At 36.5% G+C, this 20,570-nt stretch overlaps 2 protein-coding genes and 1 long non-coding RNA gene across 4 annotated transcripts in view; 2 read left to right on the top strand and 1 right to left on the bottom strand.

Moving 5' to 3' along the window:
• Positions 1-8,159, top strand: part of mthfd1l (methylenetetrahydrofolate dehydrogenase (NADP+ dependent) 1 like) — a 35,010-nt gene extending 26,851 nt beyond the window's left edge. For both annotated transcript variants that reach the window (XM_084090803.1, XM_084090802.1), the window contains exons 27-28: positions 5,744-5,868; positions 6,102-8,159. In XM_084090803.1, coding sequence (XP_083946929.1) covers positions 5,744-5,833 — 90 coding nt within the window. In that variant the 3' untranslated portion in view covers positions 5,834-5,868; positions 6,102-8,159. The remainder of the gene's footprint in view (positions 1-5,743; positions 5,869-6,101) is intronic.
• Positions 8,160-8,884: 725 nt separating this feature from the next.
• Positions 8,885-10,736, bottom strand: LOC311068545. Its single transcript, XR_014603392.1, has 3 exons — positions 10,621-10,736; positions 10,367-10,522; positions 8,885-9,703 (listed from the first exon to the last, which is right to left on the bottom strand). It is a non-coding gene; the product is annotated as an uncharacterized lncRNA (long non-coding RNA).
• Positions 10,400-20,570, top strand: part of akap12b (A kinase (PRKA) anchor protein 12b) — a 43,431-nt gene continuing 33,260 nt past the window's right edge. Inside the window, exon 1 of the mRNA XM_084091049.1 lies at positions 10,400-10,534. Coding sequence (XP_083947175.1) covers positions 10,424-10,534 — 111 coding nt within the window. The 5' untranslated portion in view covers positions 10,400-10,423. The remainder of the gene's footprint in view (positions 10,535-20,570) is intronic.

Raw genomic sequence — 20,570 nt, forward strand, 5'->3', positions numbered from 1 at the left:
GCATCTAATTTAGGATAATAAATGGAGTGGAGGTTGACCTTTTAAAGGCAGACTAACAGGTCTTTGAGGGTCAGAATTCTAGCTGATAGACAGGTGTTCAAATACTTATTTGCAGCTGTATCATACAAATAAATAGTTAAAAAATCATATATTGTGATTTCTGGATTTTTTTTTTAGATTATGTCTCTCACAGTGGACATGCACCTATGATGACAATTTCAGACCCCTCCATGATTTCCAAGTGGGAGAACTTGCAAAATAGCAGGGTGTTCAAATACTTATTTTCCTCACTGTACATGCATGAAGAACAATGTAAAAAAAAAAAAAAATCTGTTGGTTTCACTGTTTAAAAAAAGGTTAGAAGTTTGATTATTTTGATTTTATGATATCATGTGGTGATGCTCTGTTTGAGCATCCTGACCAGCTGGATTTTGCTTCATGACCCATTTTGGCCAACCAGTGGTGGACCTGAGAAGTTTGAGGAACCCTGAAAACTGTCATTGTTTTGCGATTTCAATTTGGTGACGCTGCTTAATTTCACTAGTTTTTAATATAAATAACTATGTTTGTCCACTGTTGCTCCATGCTTTGTTATTAATTGGCTCTAGCCCTCCCTCTTGCTAAAGTTTCCTTTAATAGTGCCCCGGTTTGATTGAGCCAGCATTTTTGTATCTTTTTGTCATTGTGTGTTTTGTGGGCCGGGTGAGGCTTAGGAAAAGGAAGCTCATTTCCGGGTTGAGGGTGAGGTCTTGGCTACGATGTGGGGTCAGGGTCAGGGTGAGGTGTCTGCAGCGTGGCTTGCTGGGAGATGGGTGACTGTGACCCAGCCCCTCCGGTCTGACCACCGCTCTGTCCCCTTTCATCTCCATGGGCCTGCTGCGGGACACACGGCCAGCACTCATGACCTCTCACCTTCAACCCCTCTCAGAATTTGCTGCCAATGCTTTGAACTTCAGTGTAATAATCTCATCTCTGTATCTGCTGTTCTGCTTTATTATCTTTTTTATCTTCTGCTTCTATATCATTGATACCTCAAAACAAACTCCTCAGTTTAAATATATGATTATTTTTTTCCCACCCTAATGAAATGCCAGGACATGCCTGAAGTATGTGCATGAACGTTTGTTTGTTCTTCTCATTTCACAATGGAGTCTTATGTTCTTGACATGCATTTTAGAAGTATATACAGATAATAGAGTTTAGCTAGTGTGAGCAGTTACCCGCTGAAACAAACAGTTTGCAAACTGCAAACAGCTGCAGTTGTTATCTTATGCCTCTGGATCTGGCTGAAATATACATGGGCTCTATTACAACTGATTACAACACTGGCCATCTCGGCCATCAAAACACATTACACATGCTGTGGTGGAGAGTGTGGATACGGTGCAATGAGGTTCGCCGATCACAGCAATGAGTGCTTGCATTTCTGAAAGAGGAAATGACAGAGTCTCCTGTTTTGCTTAGATATTGTGCTAAATATTTCCTTTACCACCAACACCAAGAAAGTCTGATGTGAAATGGAGTTTCTCCTCCTCCTCGTCATCTTCTTCTCCGTCTCCTCCTTTGTTTTCTTCTCCTTTTTAGATCTTTTTACAGTGATACTATTAAAAACTTTGTGTTTTTTTTATGAACACAGCATGCTCCCTGTCTTTCAGTCATAGCTTAGGTACAACTTAGATTTTAAATGGCATGTAATCATTATACAGGAAAGCCATATCTATTCCAGTCATTTCTGTGTGGCTCAGGCTACAGACAGGTGTGTGTTAGTCTGCTGTTACTTTCAATGCTGGCCCCTGAGGGACAAAGCAGGCATGGGGGCTTACAGGAGGAAGTAACTGATGTCATGCACCAGATATGTGAGGGAGGGGTCAGCCAGAGAACAATGAGACTCAGCGGATCTTAGCTTCCATTCAGCTCAGGAAATTTATTGCCCAAAACCGTGTCTGCTGTAAGCTGCACAATGAATTCCTGATGATACTGCTGGAAGGCTTATGGTGTTTTGGCAACCTGGCCAACACGCTGACATGAACACATCAATAGCAGAACGGTGCAATGAGCATGTTCAGTAAAAACTATTTACAGACACAATGGTCTGCGGTAAGGGAAACATGGCTAGTTGTTCTTGAACAGTTACTACATTGAGTATTGTGTATGGGAATAATTGTGGGGATTTATGTGCTTAATTTATAATAGCATCTATATTTTTTTGTTTATTTGTGTAGCAATGTTTAGATGACTGGACACAAAGTGAACACCTAAACCTAATGGAAAAAACAAACAATACTGAATTTTATGTGCAGATTTGTATTCTGGCCAATAATGTAATCTCTTGTTTTTGGCACAATGACATCTCTTAACTACTGTACACAGCCAAGGGGTTGACTTTGTAAGTGAATTTGTTGAGACAGTGTTGCTTTGGTTCAGTGTTCTTGGTTGGGGTGGATAATGTCTACCTACATCCTCTGAAGTGCACATAACCACAGAAAACAAAGGTTAATCAGTCATGAGGAATCAGAGGTGAAGTATTTCATATTTATATTGTCCATGGCAGTTTGGAATTGAGTGTAGCAGGACCTTATATCTGAGAGTTTTACAGTTTTCATTCTCTGGGCAAGGTAAAATTGCCGGATAAACGATGTTCTGTTTTCTGTCTTTTTCTGTTTTGGACTGTTTTTAATGATAATTTAATTAAGATAATTCCTTTATTTTACATGTCTCACATGTGTGCCAGTCACTTGATTTTAATCTGTGGTATTTTAAAAGATGTTTTTTTCTTTTTTCTTTAATGGTTTGACCCCTGGCTTCAGATTTTGTTGTTTGGGACATAAAAACTGATGACCTTAAGTTTGACTTAATTGTGTTTCAAGCCAAGTAACAGAATTTTTTTTTTTTTTTTTTTTTTTTGGGAAACCTTGTGAATATTGATTGAATATATACACTGACCTGTCAGTATTTGCAAAAATCTTTTTTTAATTCATATTCAAAAACATTAAGATGATTGTGCATCTTCATGTTTTATTACAGTAGTAAGACTCATCAGTTTCAAAAGCAGGACAAAATTCGGGCCTTCTAAGAACCACAATTGTCTCTTTAAAAAATTGCATTCATTAAATGATTTCAAGTTTTGGTTTTACGGTTTCCAGCATTAGCTTCTGTTTGTAGTTTAGATTTGTCTGCTAGTCTAGTAAAGTTATTTGGAGGTAACAGGATTTGCCTAGAATAGGTTTTTAGCAATATGGTTTAAACACGCTTCAACTTTTTTTGAAAACAATCTCTTCTTTGAGAATGAATCAGGGCTGTGATGGTGCCAATTTTTTATGACCAAGGTGGTAAAGGACTGACCACTGGCGGTTTTGCAATTGCAACCATTCAGGAGCACAGAAACTTGTCAATGCTGCTAACATATTTATTAATAAAATAGCTCCGATAGCATGTTAAAAAGCTACAACAAAGTGGTAATGTTTTTGAAGTAGTTAACCCCTTAACCCCTTAGTATGGGTGGTTTGGCAGTATTTGATTTGAATTCAACCTCTAATAAACGCATAAAAGGAGCACATATGTGCGTTATAGCTCGCAGCTACATCACAAATCGAGAATCCATAATATTTATTTTTATATATAAAACATTTTCAGACCTTTTATCTTTTGAACTCTTGGCATGAAAACAGAGGTTTCAACCAATTTTTCATGTTTATTACTATTTCAAAATAAAGGCCTAAACACGGCTAATGAGTATGAAATATTCTTGTTGCAAATTGATAAATCCCAACAAAGATAAATGTATATACCTACTCTGCGCTTTGCTGGGGGAAACGAGCAGCCCTCTCTCTCGTCTTTAATGTCTTCACATTTTCCCCGATATTGCAAAGTCACTGATGAAGGTTGGAAGAGCGATCTTATCATCCGCTTAAAATGAAATTTTTGTAAAAGAAATGTATTGTAACTGTTCTGTGATGTATCCATAAAATAGCATAGAAACTGAAAAGTTCTAGCATATATTTCTTAGTAACTAAAATCTACAGCTTCACTATTAGTAGAGAGACGCTGCCAGGTGCAATTCACTTTTATCCACAGTCCAGCCCTGATTATTCTCCTCTTCTAGGGGCAGAAAGAAGACATTCTAATCATAAATCATAAAACTGTTTAAAGTAAACTCCTTAAGGCAGTCATATGCACAAAAGTCATTGCTGTTTCTGGAAACCAGTTTGCTTTGTCCTCATATTTTGTGTTAAAGACCCCCTGTGGTGAAAATCAAGTTTTTAATGTTGTCTATGTGGTGTTTTTAATATACTTTAAGACAAACACTGTGCAAATTCACAAGTCAACACTATTGCTGAGTATTTTCTCCTTAAAACTGCAGTGAAAAAAAGACGTTGGTTTGAAATCGCTGGTGTTTCTTATGTCACAAACTAGCTTGTAACCCTGTAACCCATCATTACTATGCTGCGACGCAGGGGAGTCTCAAGAGAAGCCAGGTTATCCCAGTATATTTTTCAGTTTCTATGAAAAATCAGATACATTAAGCAAGTGAATAATGTGTATGATGTATATTACAATGTTATGATGAACTATATGCATTTCTCCACTGACGATCTAAGTTGTTCAAAGCATTTCTAAGGATACTGATTTTTAGAAGGCAGACTGAGATGGTGAACAGGAACATGGTTTGTGTAACATTAGCAACACATTATTCGCTGTTTGATAACATAGTCAAGCCAAAGGCTAATCATATTAATTACCGGTATGTGTCCAACGTTGTAGATAACGATACAAAAAATGCATTACCATTCTGATCTGAGAGTGAGTGGAGGCGGGGCTAATTTGCATATTCATTAAACTGTTTATACTAAATGTAGCAAGGGTGTAGAGTTACATTCAAACTATTGTAAGGCATGAATACAATTATTATTATTATTATTATTATTATTTTTTACAGTTAAAATGTTTAAGTATGCGATTTTGGTGATCAAAGATGAGTTTTAAGGTATAAAAATGTTGACTACAGGGGGACTTTAATGCATTTATGCTTTTAATATGTTGTAGCTTAAGTATATCTTTTAGAACTGATTATAGTGAACAGGATTTAATTTTGTTTGTGTGACTAAGTAATTGTCTTTGTAGTAATGATGCTGGAAAACACTTTGGTCAACTGCAGTAGTTTTAAATCTGCTATAGAAATAAAATTTGTATTGTATTGTAGCCTGGAATTTTTTCTAAATGTATATGGAGATACAATACACTGATAAATAATACAAAGATATGACTTTTTAAAAACTAATTATTTCTGCAGTAGAAAACGTTGTGGCACCAAGATGGAGATATGTGCTATGAAGGGGGCCCTTGGGTTTGCTATAGCTCCAGGGCCCTATGTGTTCTTAAGGCGTGCACGTACCCCTCATTCGGCACAAATCCAAGTGTTTCCATATTTGCAATTAGTTGTTAAACTGTTATTTCTTTTGTAAACTTGTACTTATCGCATGTCCCAATATCCACGTAAAAGTTAGAAAGTCACGTGCAAGGTTTTTTGCCTACCACCATCCTGAGTGAATCTAAAGGCCAGAAAGACTAATGCAAACATGCATTTCACAAAAACAAACTATGAATCTGTCTTTTGTTCAGTGTTTTTTTTTATTATTTAAAAAAAAATGTTTTATATATATATATATATATATATATATATACCCAGACAAAAAAAGACTTGTTGCCTATCAAAATGTTTTCTTGTCTTGTACATTTCTTTCAGATGAGCACCATGCCAGGCTTGCCTACTAGACCCTGTTTCTATGACATTGACCTTGATCCTGTGACGGAGGAGATAAAAGGACTCTTCTGAGGACATTTCTTCTGTCCCATACATGCACTTGACCAGTAAGAATAAGTCAAGTCAACTTAATCTATGTTGTTAAAAGCGCTATATAAATCACAAGTCACAACTATGCTAAGATCACCGATAAGAACACAACTATGTGTGTCAACAATGACTTAGTTTTTGTGCTTTGCTCATGCCACACCTCAAAAAGATCAGATTTGATTTAATGTACAAAACTATCTCTCCTTATCCTCCTTTTTTTTTGTCCTCTCTTTCTTTCCTCCATTCTCAGGTGTTCCTCACTGTCCGTGTAGGCCGCCATTCATATGGCAATGATTACAGCTCATCCACTGCCTTCTACAAATGAAACTACTGAGGCGTCAACTCTACAATAATAGCTTCCTTTATGAATTTTGTATTTAGCAGGTTTTCATTTAAATTAACTTTTAACTGTTTGTTTAGAGTTTTAGGCTTTACATTATTATTATTTTTTTTATTTTTTTTCTGTTAAGCATTTGTTTACAGTGTTTTAGTGTTTACAATTTAATGACGCACAAATGCTTTTTAACTCATTCCATGCAGCTTAAAACTCCTAATGCTTTAACATTTCTGTTTAATTTGTTTCAGGTTACTTATGGAATATGGTAACGGTAGTCAAGCGAACTCCATTTATATTATTTTTTATTTGAACACCGTTAGCATTCTCCATTTGGAACAGTAAAACATTTGTATCAGTTTCATATGTTTGTTACAGCCAAATATGCCATGAATCTGATGTCTGAGGAGCTTTTATTTAGACACTACACAAAACAAAATTATAGGTGTTAGTGGTTTGTTTAGACATCTGTTGTATCTCTCTCTCTCTTTGTTATAAATGATTAAGTGTTACATACTTGTTACATACAGACTTCAGTCTACCCGTCTACGCACCTTTTCAACATGCATGTGAGTACATGCCAGAAAATCTTGTTTTAGACATTCCACCGTTATCTGTTATTCTGAGTCTTAAACTACAGTGTGCTACGTGAGTAGAGAGAAGAATTCCATTAACTGTTGCAATAGTTGTGTATGCTTCAAACCCTGTATTTATCCAGTGATGATAGATTCTACAATGAAAAAGGCAGTCAGATAACAAGATGACTGGCCAGAAAAAAATAAAACAGTATTTCGGTGTAAATCCTTTGAAATGGATTGTGAACAATATAATTTTTTTTGTTTGTTTTTTATCAATATGCCACTTTAAAAAAAAGTTTGACACATTCATTGTGTGTCTGTGAGAGAATGCATTAGTGATGTGTGCAGATGCATGAGTGAGTTAATGAATCGCTAATCCATATTGTGAAGTCAGACTGTTGGTCCACAAAGGTGAAATTCCTTCAGATTAGATTCCTTGGTCTTTTATTAGGATAAAAAGCGGTGATGTATCGAACAGTAGCAGACGACCGGCCCCCACCCAGTCTTTCAATTCTTGTGCCTCTACAGGACACTGTCCAATCAAAGACACCCTGTGAGGGCAGCAGTACTCATTCATACCCCTCTCAATGAGAGGCCTTTTGAGTTGGTCAGACACCCATAATGAGCTGACCAACTCAGCTTGACATTTACTCAAATACTCACACACACAAAAACCTGTAATCTCTTGCCCCAGAGAGGACAACCAATGGAGTTTTTGTTGGTACCCAAAATAGTAGTCCAGTAGTGTTATTGTTCCCTTTTCATGACGTGTGTTTGTGTGTGCTGTAAAAGGGGGAAGTAATTATTTTATTATTTTGCATATTTGAGATTGGTGGGAGCTCTGATAAATAGGTTCCTGTTACTGCCAGTGACTGCTGCCATTTTGATCTTTTGTAGGTCGCCCAATATGGAGCTGTTCTTGCTCATTTACTGTAATGCATTTCACCTATACACTGTTAAAAAGTTTCTGGTTGGTAAGATTTTTTTCATGTTTTTGTAAGAAGTCTCTTATGCTCACCAAGGCTGTATTTATTTGATCAAAAATATTGTAAAATGTCATGAAATATTTCAAATGTTTTCTATTTTACTACATTTTAAAATGTAATTTATTTCTGTGATGGGAAAACTGATCGTTCAACAGCCATTACTCCAGTCAGAGTATGATCCTTCAGTAATCATTCTAATATGGTGATTTGGTGCTCAAAAAACTTTTCTCTAATGTTGAAAACAGTTGTGCTGCTTAACATTTTTGTGGAAACTGATACATTCTTTGATTGTTAGAAAGTTTTAACAGCAGCATTTATTCGAAAATCGTGTATCAAATAGCTTTACTGTCACTTTTGATGAAGTTGCATCTTTGCTGAATAATAAAAAGCTTACCCACCCCAAACGTTTGAAAAGTAGCTTATTCTGTGTTTTCGCAGTTATTATACAGCATCAGCTTGTTAGCTAATAGTGAACTATCTGAATTAGCTGTAGTCTTTCACGTCAATCATTTGAGAGGGAGTTATTAACGTTTCTGCCTATGTCAAGCATCTCAAATCAGTCATTGTTTCAATTTGGTTAAGTTGTTTTCTGGGTCACAGAGATGCTGATTCAATTACATTTTAAGGCTGTTCTTTTGACATTCAGACAAAGCCATTGGGAATTCAGGCAGAAACATTTTGGCGGCTTCTTTTCATTTATTTTTTTTATCCTCAACAAAAGAAATTCCTTTGTTGGAGAGATGTTATATATACTGCAGATGCGACTCACGATTGCAGCCATGTTTCTAATTGTTATTTAGCAACCTCTGAGTTTTATTTTACATGCTGTAACAGTTTGTTTTCCACCCTCAGTTTATGCAAGTCATTTAACCCTCTGGACTCAACCTCAGGTTGTTCAAGTGAGTGTCACTGTTTGTAAAATGTAAGCTACTGTAAGTGTCTTTATAAAAGCATCAGCTACAAGGCAAATTACTCATTATTTACTAACAATTCTAATGGCTTTACTTCGGTTTTCAGCTTGTTACATATTGGGCCTCTTTCTACACCGTGGTCCTGAACATTAAAATTATGAATCAATTAAACGTGTGATTAAGCATGTTAAGCATTAATCAAGTACGAGGACTCACATTGGGTAAAGTCAGTGTTATTTAATTTAGTTAGTGTGCAAGCATTGTGATACAGTCTTTATCAAATTACTTTGAGTTCATAACCCACAAAATGTTTAATGCACGTAAAGCACTGCTCTACGTAATAAGAGAATATTGTTTTAAGGATAAAAAAAGATTATGAAGGCGCTCTCTGATTTGCAATACAGGTCATTTTTTAAATTATGGATTTAACTATGTGTTCAAAACACACCACTTATCCACCACAAACTACTGCCTCTAAATAGGAGCCGGGGATTTCTGAAAAGCGAACATGCCTTCCATTTATTCTTTAATTGTTTTTCCCTCTTCTTTTAGTCGAAGTTATTCTTTAACAATGACCAAACTTTCACACATAACATAGGCATCCACAGGAATGGTCTTTGCATGACATAAACATATAATCAAATGACCCAGCCTGATCCTTCATAAACTTCTTAAGAAAACAATGCATTATGTATTTTAATACAAAGTCTAGTCATTTTAATCTTAACCCTGGGTGTTGTTTACTTCTCTGAACATGGAGCCAGTGTATCGCACCACAGCAAAGTGGCTTGTGCAAACTCGGTTGGTGTTCGGAAGTGTAATTTACACATTTAAAGATTCTAAACAACATGCATTGGAGCACAGCCAAAGACGCAATTAAAGCAGAGACAGAGAGAAACCTCACTGCATGGTTGGTTTAGATGCATGCATGATGTGGACGTAAACTAGTGCCCTCTTAATTCGGGATTTCCTGTGGGACACGTTCCATGGGCTTGTTTTTCTGTGGAGGCCTATCCGGCACCCAATGTTGACATTCCCACTGTCTGTAAATAAAACCAGAACAGAAGCTTAAATTTTAATATATTTTTTTTTTATAATTGCAGCTGCATGCCATTGAAAAATATATATTTCTGCATACTTTTAATAAAAAACTTATGTACAATTTCATGAGAAATATAAATGCCAGTTAGTTTATAATGAGCCCATTTTGTCCTCAAATGTTAGGAGAAACTGGTTAGTGTTGTAAGACAGTACCAAGTTATAACAAATAAAATGTAAGTTGTAACACTAACAGACATTTTATATATTTTATATATATATACCTGTATATTATAATTAAACAAGAGACCATTCTGATTCAGATAATACTAGTTCTGTAATTTAACATTCAATAACATGATTACAAATCAAACTATAACGCGACTGAAATGTAGGCTACTTATCTCAGAATTGTATTTTGTCCAAAAATGTCATCTTTTAGGCTGCCTAAGAGGTTGGTAGCCATATAGCACCTTTCTAAATGGTGTTACAGTCCTAGGTCTCACTCTGGTTTGATGCTGTAAGGCGTGTCTGGCTGCTCTCCATGTGATACTGATGGGAGGAGGGCTCCTAAAAGTGAACCTACAGACCCGTTTCAACACTTTCCAAAGCAGACAACCCTCGGGACGGACTGCAGGGCGCATTTACACGGGCTGTTGGATACCTACTTCCGTTTGAACGCTCATTATTTTCCTGAGAGTGGAGAAACAGCGACGTTATTCATCATGGGAGCGACACCATCCGTGCAGCGGGACGCGAAGAGCCCTGAAGATGCGCCAGAGGACATCAGCGCGGAGCTCAGCGAAGCTCAGGATGGAGAAACCCTAGATGGCAAGGTAACATTACGCTTGAAAATAAATATTATCGTTATGAGATGACGTGTGTGGGGATAAAAGAGGGGTAAATCGCTGAACATGCTCACCTAAGTATCCCCGTTCGGGACCCCTTGAGTCAGATGCGTGGCGCAGCTAGTTATTGAGCTTTGCTTTATGTAAACACCTGATACCTCCTGACAGCTAGCTGGGACTGCGTTTGTGTGATTCGGCTTAGCAGGTAGAAGGCCTCTTGAGAAAACGTTGAGACCTGTTTGCTTATACATGTTCTTTAAGTTTTATTTTAAGTTTAGATTTGCAGTAATGCAGTATTGAGGAAGTCAGATGGACTCCACTTGTTATTAGCTAACGTTGCTGCAGCGGTGCGATATTTTCATTTCTTTTATTTCTTTTTCTTTTTTTGTCCGGAGACAACATCAGATTTCGTAAGGAAAAAGAAAATTGAGATATAAATGCATTTCTATCTTGTTCCTAATTCCTCATGATGAAGGTGAATGTTCTCAATATTTTATGACATAGTGGGTCTCTCATAGTGCGACTCTTTGGTCGGTGGTTGAATAAGTTATTTGTTTGACATCATACTAGAATTATCATTCAAGCAATTCTGCCTTTAAATATATTATTCAAAAGCAGTAGTGCTGTCATACTGAATAGTAACATGAGGCTGCAGGTCAATCGAAGTCATCCTGATATTTATCATCACACGACACAAGTGTGATAATAGCCTACTTTTGGAGTTCTGTAAACAAGAAGTTAGAGTTTAAAAGAGAATATAGAGTCAAATATTTGGCTAGTTAGCTTTTACTGTATAATAGTATTTGTAGGTTTTTTTTCTAGGCTTTGTGAGTTGCTAAGCAACAAATAGAAATAGAACAGGTTGTAAGTGGAGCAACAGTAATTCCCTTTCTTTCTTGAGGTATTCTGTGATCACTGTTGAAGGTCCACTCCGGGTTTTCCATTTCCTGCTCACTGATGAGAGAAACCCACCTCAGAGTGATTCTGGGGCAAGAAAAAACATTGCACTCTCACAACACACTCTCATTACTATTCATAATTATTTAATGAATTGGTGGCTAATTTGTACAAACACATAATATGTTTTCATACAATCTGCTTATTGTGCATTAATGGTTAGGGTGGGGCTAGTAGTTCATACAAAATCACCACCTTGTAAAATAGTCCCCCCCCCAAGAGATCAGGTTGGCTCCAACCAATCTGGGACTTTTTTCACTCTTGCGTGATGCCTTACTTAATTTAGAGACACAAATTTGCACAATGCTGTTATTTCTTGTCATGTGCGAAATCACGGGATGCATAACTTACACCTTGGTGTTATATTACTTTCAAAGAGCTATGTATCAAAATGACATGGGCTAATGTAGCCAGGAGAAGGCATGAAGAAATCACAGGGGTTTACTGAGATTCAGAGGAGTGAAAATGAGCATCTTATACTACGATGTACCGTTACATTCTTGCATTATTTAAAGAGATGCTCCAGTGAGTCTTAAAAGGGTTAGTTCACCCAAAAATAAATATTCCCTCATGTCATTTCAAACCTGTTTGACTTTTTTTCTTCTGTAGAACATCAAAAAAGTTGAACAATTCAAGTTATTATTATTATTTTGATCACATACACAGAGATGATCAAAACCACAACTGACTGTCCTGTACCTACAACTATATTTTTATATAGTCTTTTGACAATTTTATCTAATATTAACTCGATGAAAACCCATATTGTTTACACTTATTATTTAAAACGCTTTCAAAGAAACAAAATCGAAAATTGACCAAGCCATTCAAGGGATGATCCCACTGTATTAATTTTACACATTCAGAAATGGACACCATATTTGCTTGTCTACATGTTCTTTTACATCAACCATTAGATACAGCCTTCTGGAGCTCTTGTGTACAGTTTTAGGTTTGAGAAGACTTTTGTAGGTAACATCTCTAAGTTGTTCCTTACAGAAGAGATCAGCACATAACAGTGTTAAATATGAAACTTTGTACAACAGATATGATTGTTTTAGGAGAGAAATGTGCAGAAATGTGATGGGACACATTTTGTTCCTGACAACGTTACAATTTGATGTATTTTTTCCTCTATGACAATGACCTTGAATGTTGTTTTTCCCAGCATTCCATTCTTCTTCTTCTTCAGCTGTTCAGTTTTATATAAAGTGCTTGATGATGCTCGCTGTTATTGTCTCACCAGCTGAGCTTGAATAGAGTATGCACCTTTTTTAAAGGCAATCATATAGGTTAACATAGTTGTTGAAACAAGACCTTAGATACAAAAAGACCTGTTAAACCCAACCAGTTTTGTGACTTTTCTGAATTCTACGTAAATCTGAATCTTGACTGAAACATGTCAAGACCAGTTTGAGGTATGGAATATGCAAAACTTAAGCGTTTGTTATTTATCAGATAAGGGCCCTTGAACAGGTGTGGTCTGGTGTTTGTGTGTGTGCGCTTTAGCAATACAACTACATGCTGTGTATACAGCGTTTGTGTGAGGCGCCCTACTGGAGATGAGGTTGATAAACATCCTCTCTGGCGCACATAGGAATTTTAGTAATTCCTCTCTCGCTTTTGCTCACACTCGCGCACTCTAAAAATGGGTCAAAACATGGATGGAGTTGAACACCTACTCAGACATCCCCTCACATTTCAACATTTCCTCCCCCTAAAATGCCTCTAAAACACTCACTTTGTTGAAAAACCAACAGCGGCTGAACCTCGGCTCTCGACCCTTTTCAAACTTTTCAGGCTAAGTCCGCGATTCTTTTAAAGACTCAATTGCAAACATAAACTCACAATAATGCCTGTGTTGGCCTTACAATGAGATACACACACACACCCACACACAGGCCTTTTTCCAAACCAACAATGCACTGATTGACAAGTTCATAAACACCCTTTAGTTGTGATTATCTGGATTAGATTCACACTATTCAACACACAGAAGTAGAGTTTAACTTGAATGTGTAAACTTATTTAACATTATGAAGGATGGCATAAAACCCTTATGTCAGAGCGGTAATGAGAGAGGGGTGGTGTGGGAGCATTTGCAATCAGATAAGAGCCTCATAAAGGATGGGACCCGAGAAGAGGGGGGAGTGGAGAACGAAGAGAACAGAGGGCCCATTTAGGATGGGCTGGAGGACAGGTCCCGGGGCAGAGGGGTGCTGAGTGTGCATCGGCCCGAAGAAAGAGAACTAGGGAGAGAGAGAGAGAGTGATTCAGGGAGGGGGACGTGGGAGAAAGATGGCTGGTCTGAATGGGAACATATCATGTAGAATGAGTGAAAGAAAGGGCACAGGGAGGGAAAACAAGTATATGGATAATTAGCTTGTGCTTTTCTGCTAGGGGTGATGAGAATGGTAAAGATAAGAAATGGAGACGACGTGAAAGAAATGAGAAATAACATTCTTAGTTCAAAAGAAACTGAACAGATGCTGTATGAGATATCATGCTGACTCTCTAGCAGCACTGTAAAAAATTAAACCGTGATTTTTACGGTAAAAAAACGGCAGCTGTGGTTGCCAGAACTTTACCGTCAAAAATACGGTAGCAACGTTATTGGTTTTACAGACTTAACTTAAAATTTACAGTAATAAACCGTATTTTATTATCTGATATAATGTGAATTTACCGTCCTATTTAAGTATTAATATCTGTTTTGTACCATTGTAATACACTGATAACCACCAATCACAGCAGTGATGAGAGTCACATGATCAATCAAAGCTCATCACAAGCAGCTCTTCCACAAGAAAGTTAATACTAATATATAGAAGCTGCACAGTGTCATTCACACAAACATTAAACACCATCACGGTAACACACATGAAATTTTAAAAATGCAATAAACATTAATTTAACAACATTAAATGTAACATAAAACCCTAATGTACATAACTGATTAGAAGAAACGAAGAAAACTATGAAGAAACATAGTTATTTCAACAAAAATACATCAAATGTGAAGTGTCACACAGGGAACTGTGTGAATGTCAATTTACGGTTTTTCACTGTAAATTATACAATGAGTTGTTCTTTTTCACTTTCAAAAACTGTACATTTAACGGTATTTTGCAGTAAAATTACATTAAATGTACCATTAGATCTATCACAGTTATTTACCGTATATAGTACGGAAACTTTTACCGTTAAAATTACGATCATTTTTTGTTGAGAAGTGAGATTCAGGTGAGGTCAGGTGGAAAAAACATACTGTTAGATAGACAGAGCAAATGTGAATGGATGTCCCAATTCTGCCTGATCTCCGGATCTCAACTCAATTGTGTCATCTTATTATGAAACTTATGAAACTGTTTATGAAACGTAACTTTAACAGTAAGGTCTGTTAACGTAATTTCTGTTAACTTTATTCATGCCATCACAGACAAGGCTTAGGTCTAGTCAGTGACTATAATGCATGCTTGAGCTGTCCTAACTGAAAGTAACTTGCACTGACATATCTTAAAATATGTCAGTGCCATTGATTGGTCCATGCACACCAGTAATGCTTTTTTTCTAGCTACTTAAATGCCCTAGTTTAACTAAGGCCTAATCCTGGCTTAATCTAAGCACTGTCTGTGAAACCAGGCCCCAATGTATTATGAATAAACATGAATTAACAATGAACAATATTTATAAAATACCATTAACCAAGATAAAAAAAAAATGTTCAATGTAGTTCATGATACCTTATTCATTAACTAATGTTAACAGATTGAACCTTGATTGTAAAGTGTTACCAAATAATATTTTATTAAAATCCATGAAGTCTGCACTTAAGCAGTTTTTGAATCTCCGTTCACATTGATTTAAATCAATCTCCTTCTGTGTAACTGAGGACCCTGACTTGAGATCAGTGATTGTTCATAGTGGAACAGTGCTCAATGAGTCCTATGGTCAAAGGATCTGATCCAGGATCAGCAGATGAGTGCAAATAGGAGCTGGAGTAAGATTATGTAATATAGGATGTGATGGAAGTGCACACAGACATCAGGGGATCAGTGGTTTAATGAGGGTTTGGCATCGGCGGCCTGCCAGGCTGTTTGCTCCTCGTCCCATTCACACTAATGCACCAGAGTGGGAGTGGGGGCTTCCTGAGGTTTGACTAATTTGTTAGCCTAAATGTCTCAATCAGTTGAAAAAGTTGTCTGTTTAGCTGTAATATAATATAATATAATATAATATAATATAATATAATATAATATAATATAATATAATATAATATAATATAATATAGGAGTCTAAATAAGTATAGGCCTAGAACCTGCTGATCATATTGATGTATTCATTTCTTCAATGCATTATCATATCACAGTTTTGAATTGCAGTAAGGAAGAAGTAAGGCTGTATGAAAAAACCATTAGTCTTTTATTAAAGGAGAGAGGGAGGCACTTAAAGTAGGCTAATTCACTCAGATGAAGGATGCAGATGGAGAGTGAGCTGTCATCAGCCAGAGAGAGGGAAGGTAGAAAAGAAGAAAAAAACAGATGAGTGAAAGGTGGAGTGAGGAAAATATATTTAGTTATGTCAGGTTTTGGAAAAATATTTCGTCCCTTTAGTAGTGATAATCTGTCTATGAGGTGTTTAGTGAGTGTTTATTACGTTTTTGTCATTAAATGTAATTACATTAGTCATTAAAGGGACCACCCTGTTTCAGAGCAGGACTTCCTGTCCAGAAAAGGAAATTAGAGGAGGCATGATGCTAATGAAGTAACTTCCTGTTTAAAGATCCAGTTATTCTCCTGATTATGTGCTGAACTTGTTTGGAGCAGATATTTAAGCTATTTTTAATAGTCTTAATTTATAGAGTCACATGGAGCTTGTCTATGTCTTGACAGAGGGACATGTCCATTCTCAAGTGTGCTTCTCAAGGGTGACATAATAAACAATCCACTTTTACTGAAGTCAAACTGAATCACTTTTATAAATATATAAAATGCTAAAAAAATATCTAAATATATATGTATGTATGTATATGTATGTATGTACACATAGTACACATATTCCATGTAGTCTTTCAATTGATGCAAGTACAAAAAAAGCAAGTGCAAAAGCAAATTCTTATATAAAGAATAAGAAAAATGCCGCTAAAATTTGTTTTAGATGGATAGCATGTTGCACTGAAAGACATGCCAGCTTTATATTTAATGTCAGCTCCCCACACTACCATACATAATTTTGGGTCCAGTAAGATTCCACCCCCAAGAATTAATACTTTTATTCAGAAAGGATGCATTAAATTGATCAAAAGTAACAATAATGACATTTATAATGTTACAAAAGATTTATTTGTTAAATAAATACTGTTTTTAATTTTGTTTACATTCATTAGAGAATCCTGACAAATGTGTAATTGTTAAAATATTTTTAATATTAAGCAGCACAACTGTTATGCATATTAGCATGATTTCTGAAGGATCGCTGAAGACTGGAGTAATGATGCCATCACAGGAATAAATGTAATTTTAAAATATAATAAAATAGAAAACCTTTATTTTAAATTATAGCCTAATCATATTTCACAAAATTGCTGTTTACACAGATTTTTAATCAAACAAAATTTTTAATCTCACTAAAAGCCACTTCTTTCTAAAACATTATACTCTTACTGACCACAAACTTTTTCATCTGTATTGTATATGCATTGATTTGTTTACTAATGTATTCTTTCATTTGTTGTGTACAGAAAAGGTATCTGTGGAGCTTTAATCCGCATTTGTGTTTAAATACAGGCAGTCTTCTCACTGATTCTGACCCTGCCAGTGCCATATCACTCGCTCTTTGGCTCTCTCTAATGAGTAAGGACCTGTTTACATGGGGCAAAAATAGAAGGGTTCTATTTTCACCAGCCAACTCTCACTGTCCTCCTCCATCACATTCACTCTCTTTTTTGTTTTCCACTCCCCTCCTCCCCTCTCTCCCTCTTTAGAAGTAAAGTTGGCCTCATAAAATGTTAATAAGTGCCAGAGTTACATAAAAACACAGTCTTCCAGAATAGAAAAAACAGAGGCCAATGAGGGCAAAGGTAGAACGAAGAGACAGTTTGTAATACACAAGACGTACCCTCTTTAATTAACAATATGGAGCAAAGAAATACTTCTTTACTTTTACTTTTTACTTCTTTTACTTCCCCCTTAGTTTCACTTGTTTTCTCAGGTAAACAAGCAATTCCATCGTATTTCCCTATCTTCACTGTAGATGTGCTTTTGCTGATAAAAGTAAAGCACTCTCCTTTTGGAGAAGTGCTTTCATCAGGAGTCAGCATCAATAACGTTTCATTACTGCCCTGCCAGAAAAAGACAATCCCAGTCAACCGCTTACTTTTGTCTGCACTTCACAGCTCAAGAAATCTATTGTACTGCTGAACAACAACTAAAGGCTCCTAGATGTGTTTGCTTCACAGCTTAATATAAATGTAGTGGAGACTATCGACGTTTGAAGATAGGGAAGCTTAGGATGGATTCTGGAAGTCTTTTGGATTTGAATGTGAATCCTCAAGCACAGGTGACAGAATGCTTTTGAATATACTTTGGCTGCTTTAAATGACTAACAATCATATATTATTGGTATCCTTGTGCATTTTGTTTCCAGTTAAGTTACATTTATGAACAAAGGAAGATGCTGAGGGTGTTACTAGCAATAAAAACTGCAGTGTAATGATGTTCTTTTCTCTGTTAAATTTTATTGGTCTGGCAGATTGTGCTGTCCAGCTGGTCCCAGATTGTTTGCATGCTAGTTTTATTGCTTAGTAATGCTGATTGGTTTTTGCTGATGTCATAACTGTTGTTTCTCTGTAAATGTGCAGATGCAGGGCGAACTGTGCTTAAGTCATAGATCCACTAACCCATGCAGTGTTTTGTGTGATGCTTGTAGCAATCAACCTGAAAATCAAAGAGATTATGCAAATATAAACACTCCCACAAAGAGTGACAATGATGATGTCAACAAAATTAGGCAGAAGCCACAATCAGTGGATGGCACTGGATGTAATGTCATCACAGACAGGAACCACTCCCATTCAAATGAACCTCAAAACAGATGATCTGATATGTAATTGTTCTTGAAAAAAAAAAAAAAAAAAGAGATGGCTGCTGAGCTTTAGCTTAGATTTTTGCAATAATTATTTAACTGCTCTTTTATTTCAGAAATGAATCAAATATTTAATTGATCATGATTCTTTAGCAATTCTTCGTATAACAGTTTGTCTGAAGCTGCAAAACAATCTTACCCATCAAAATGGAACCGCTCTTACATAGACACTAAAGGGCAAATTCACTAAACCATTTAGTATGCTGTATTTCAGTGCAAACCCCTGCATCTTCTTCACTAACCACATTTGCCTGGCATGATTAGCATTGCTTTTACCTCTTGTGGAAAGCATTTCCTAGCAATGATGACAGCAGTAATGCATCAAATCAGGGAGAAGAGCATTAGGCTATACTGTATATAGGCGCATCCATGTAGCCAAGTGCAAATTGTGTTCAGCACAGGTTATTTGGGAGTTTTTGTGCTTATACCGTATTTGCATAATAAGTTTAGTGAATCTGGAGCTAAAACGCAGACAGCATATGCAAATAAACAATGCTATATGAGTGCACATTTCAGTCTTTGTGAATCTCCCTTAAAGGGTTAGTTCTAAAATCTAGATTCTGTCATTAATTACTCACCCTCATGTCGTTCCAAACCCGTAAGACCTTCGTTCATCTTTGGAACACAAATTAAGATATTTTTGATGAAATCCGAGAGCTTTCTGAACCCCCCTTAGACTGCAACGTAATTGGAACTTTCAAGGCTCAGAAAGGTAGTAAAGACATTGTTAAAAAAGTCCAAATTTTAACTTTTTGTGCGCAAAAATAAATAAATAATGACTTTATTCAACAATTTGTTCTCTTCCGTGTCAGTCTCTGATGCTGTTCACGTTGTAAACATAGTACGGCGCTTCCGGGTTCTATGCCGGCTCAGTATTGGCCGGATCCTACATCAGCATCACACGCACAAAAAATATTCTCGTCGCTTCATAAAATTAAGGTTGAACCACTGTATCACATAGGCCTGTCACGATAACAAATTTTGCTGGACGATAAATTGTCCAAGAAATTATCGCGATAAACGATAATATTGTCGTTCTGAGACCATTTTCATTTAATATAATTATAATGGCATAATAATGCAGGGACACCTTTTCAACGATCTATAAACTTTTATTTCTAAAGAATATTAAACATTGAAAACGGAAAACATTTTAAATATCCAAAAAAATGAACAAAACAACCAAAAACAATAAAAGCAATGGACTCTTAGTGTCTGTTAACAAAATAAATGTCTGTTAATAAATAAAATGGATGTAAACAAAATTGCACTTCAAAAAATATTAAACATTAGGCTTTAGACATTAGGCATAAATAGTGATACATTCCATAACAGGCAAAACTGACAGTTAGGACCTTTGTAAACAAATAAAAAAAGCCTCAACAAGCCATATCGCACAATTTTGCACTGTTACTCCTGTTACTTTGTCCTCCTGTTACTTTGTCAAGTGATTGTGTACTGTCGGGAAGACGGAGACGCACTTTATTGCGTGTATATGCTACGCACTGAAAATACTTGGTTAGGATTAGGGGTGAGGAGTGCGTGCGTATTACACGCCATAAAGAGCGTATCATATGCACGCAAAAACTATTTTTGGCGTATAAATGGCACGAAAAATAACATTCGTGGTATAGATACGCATTTTCATGTGATCGGGCTCGCTGTCGCAACTCACAACTAGCGTCTTCTCTCTCTCCCGGCAGTAGCCGCAAACAGTCCCGCCGGCGCTTTCCCATACAAAGACCATGTGACTGACAAGCGCCGCGCGCCGCCTCCCCACACAAAGACCATGCAACTGACAAGACGGTTCACTCCTCCTATACGCTAAAGAACCGAGAGTGGTCATCCAGTCTCTTTGGTAGAGAGAGAGAGAGACGAGGAAAACAAACAAGCATGCAAATGGAATTATCGCGGCCGGAAAAAT

This window comes from Abramis brama, assembly GCF_963993115.1.
Source record: "Abramis brama genome assembly, chromosome: 18".
Classification (NCBI taxonomy): Eukaryota; Metazoa; Chordata; class Actinopteri; order Cypriniformes; family Leuciscidae; genus Abramis; species Abramis brama.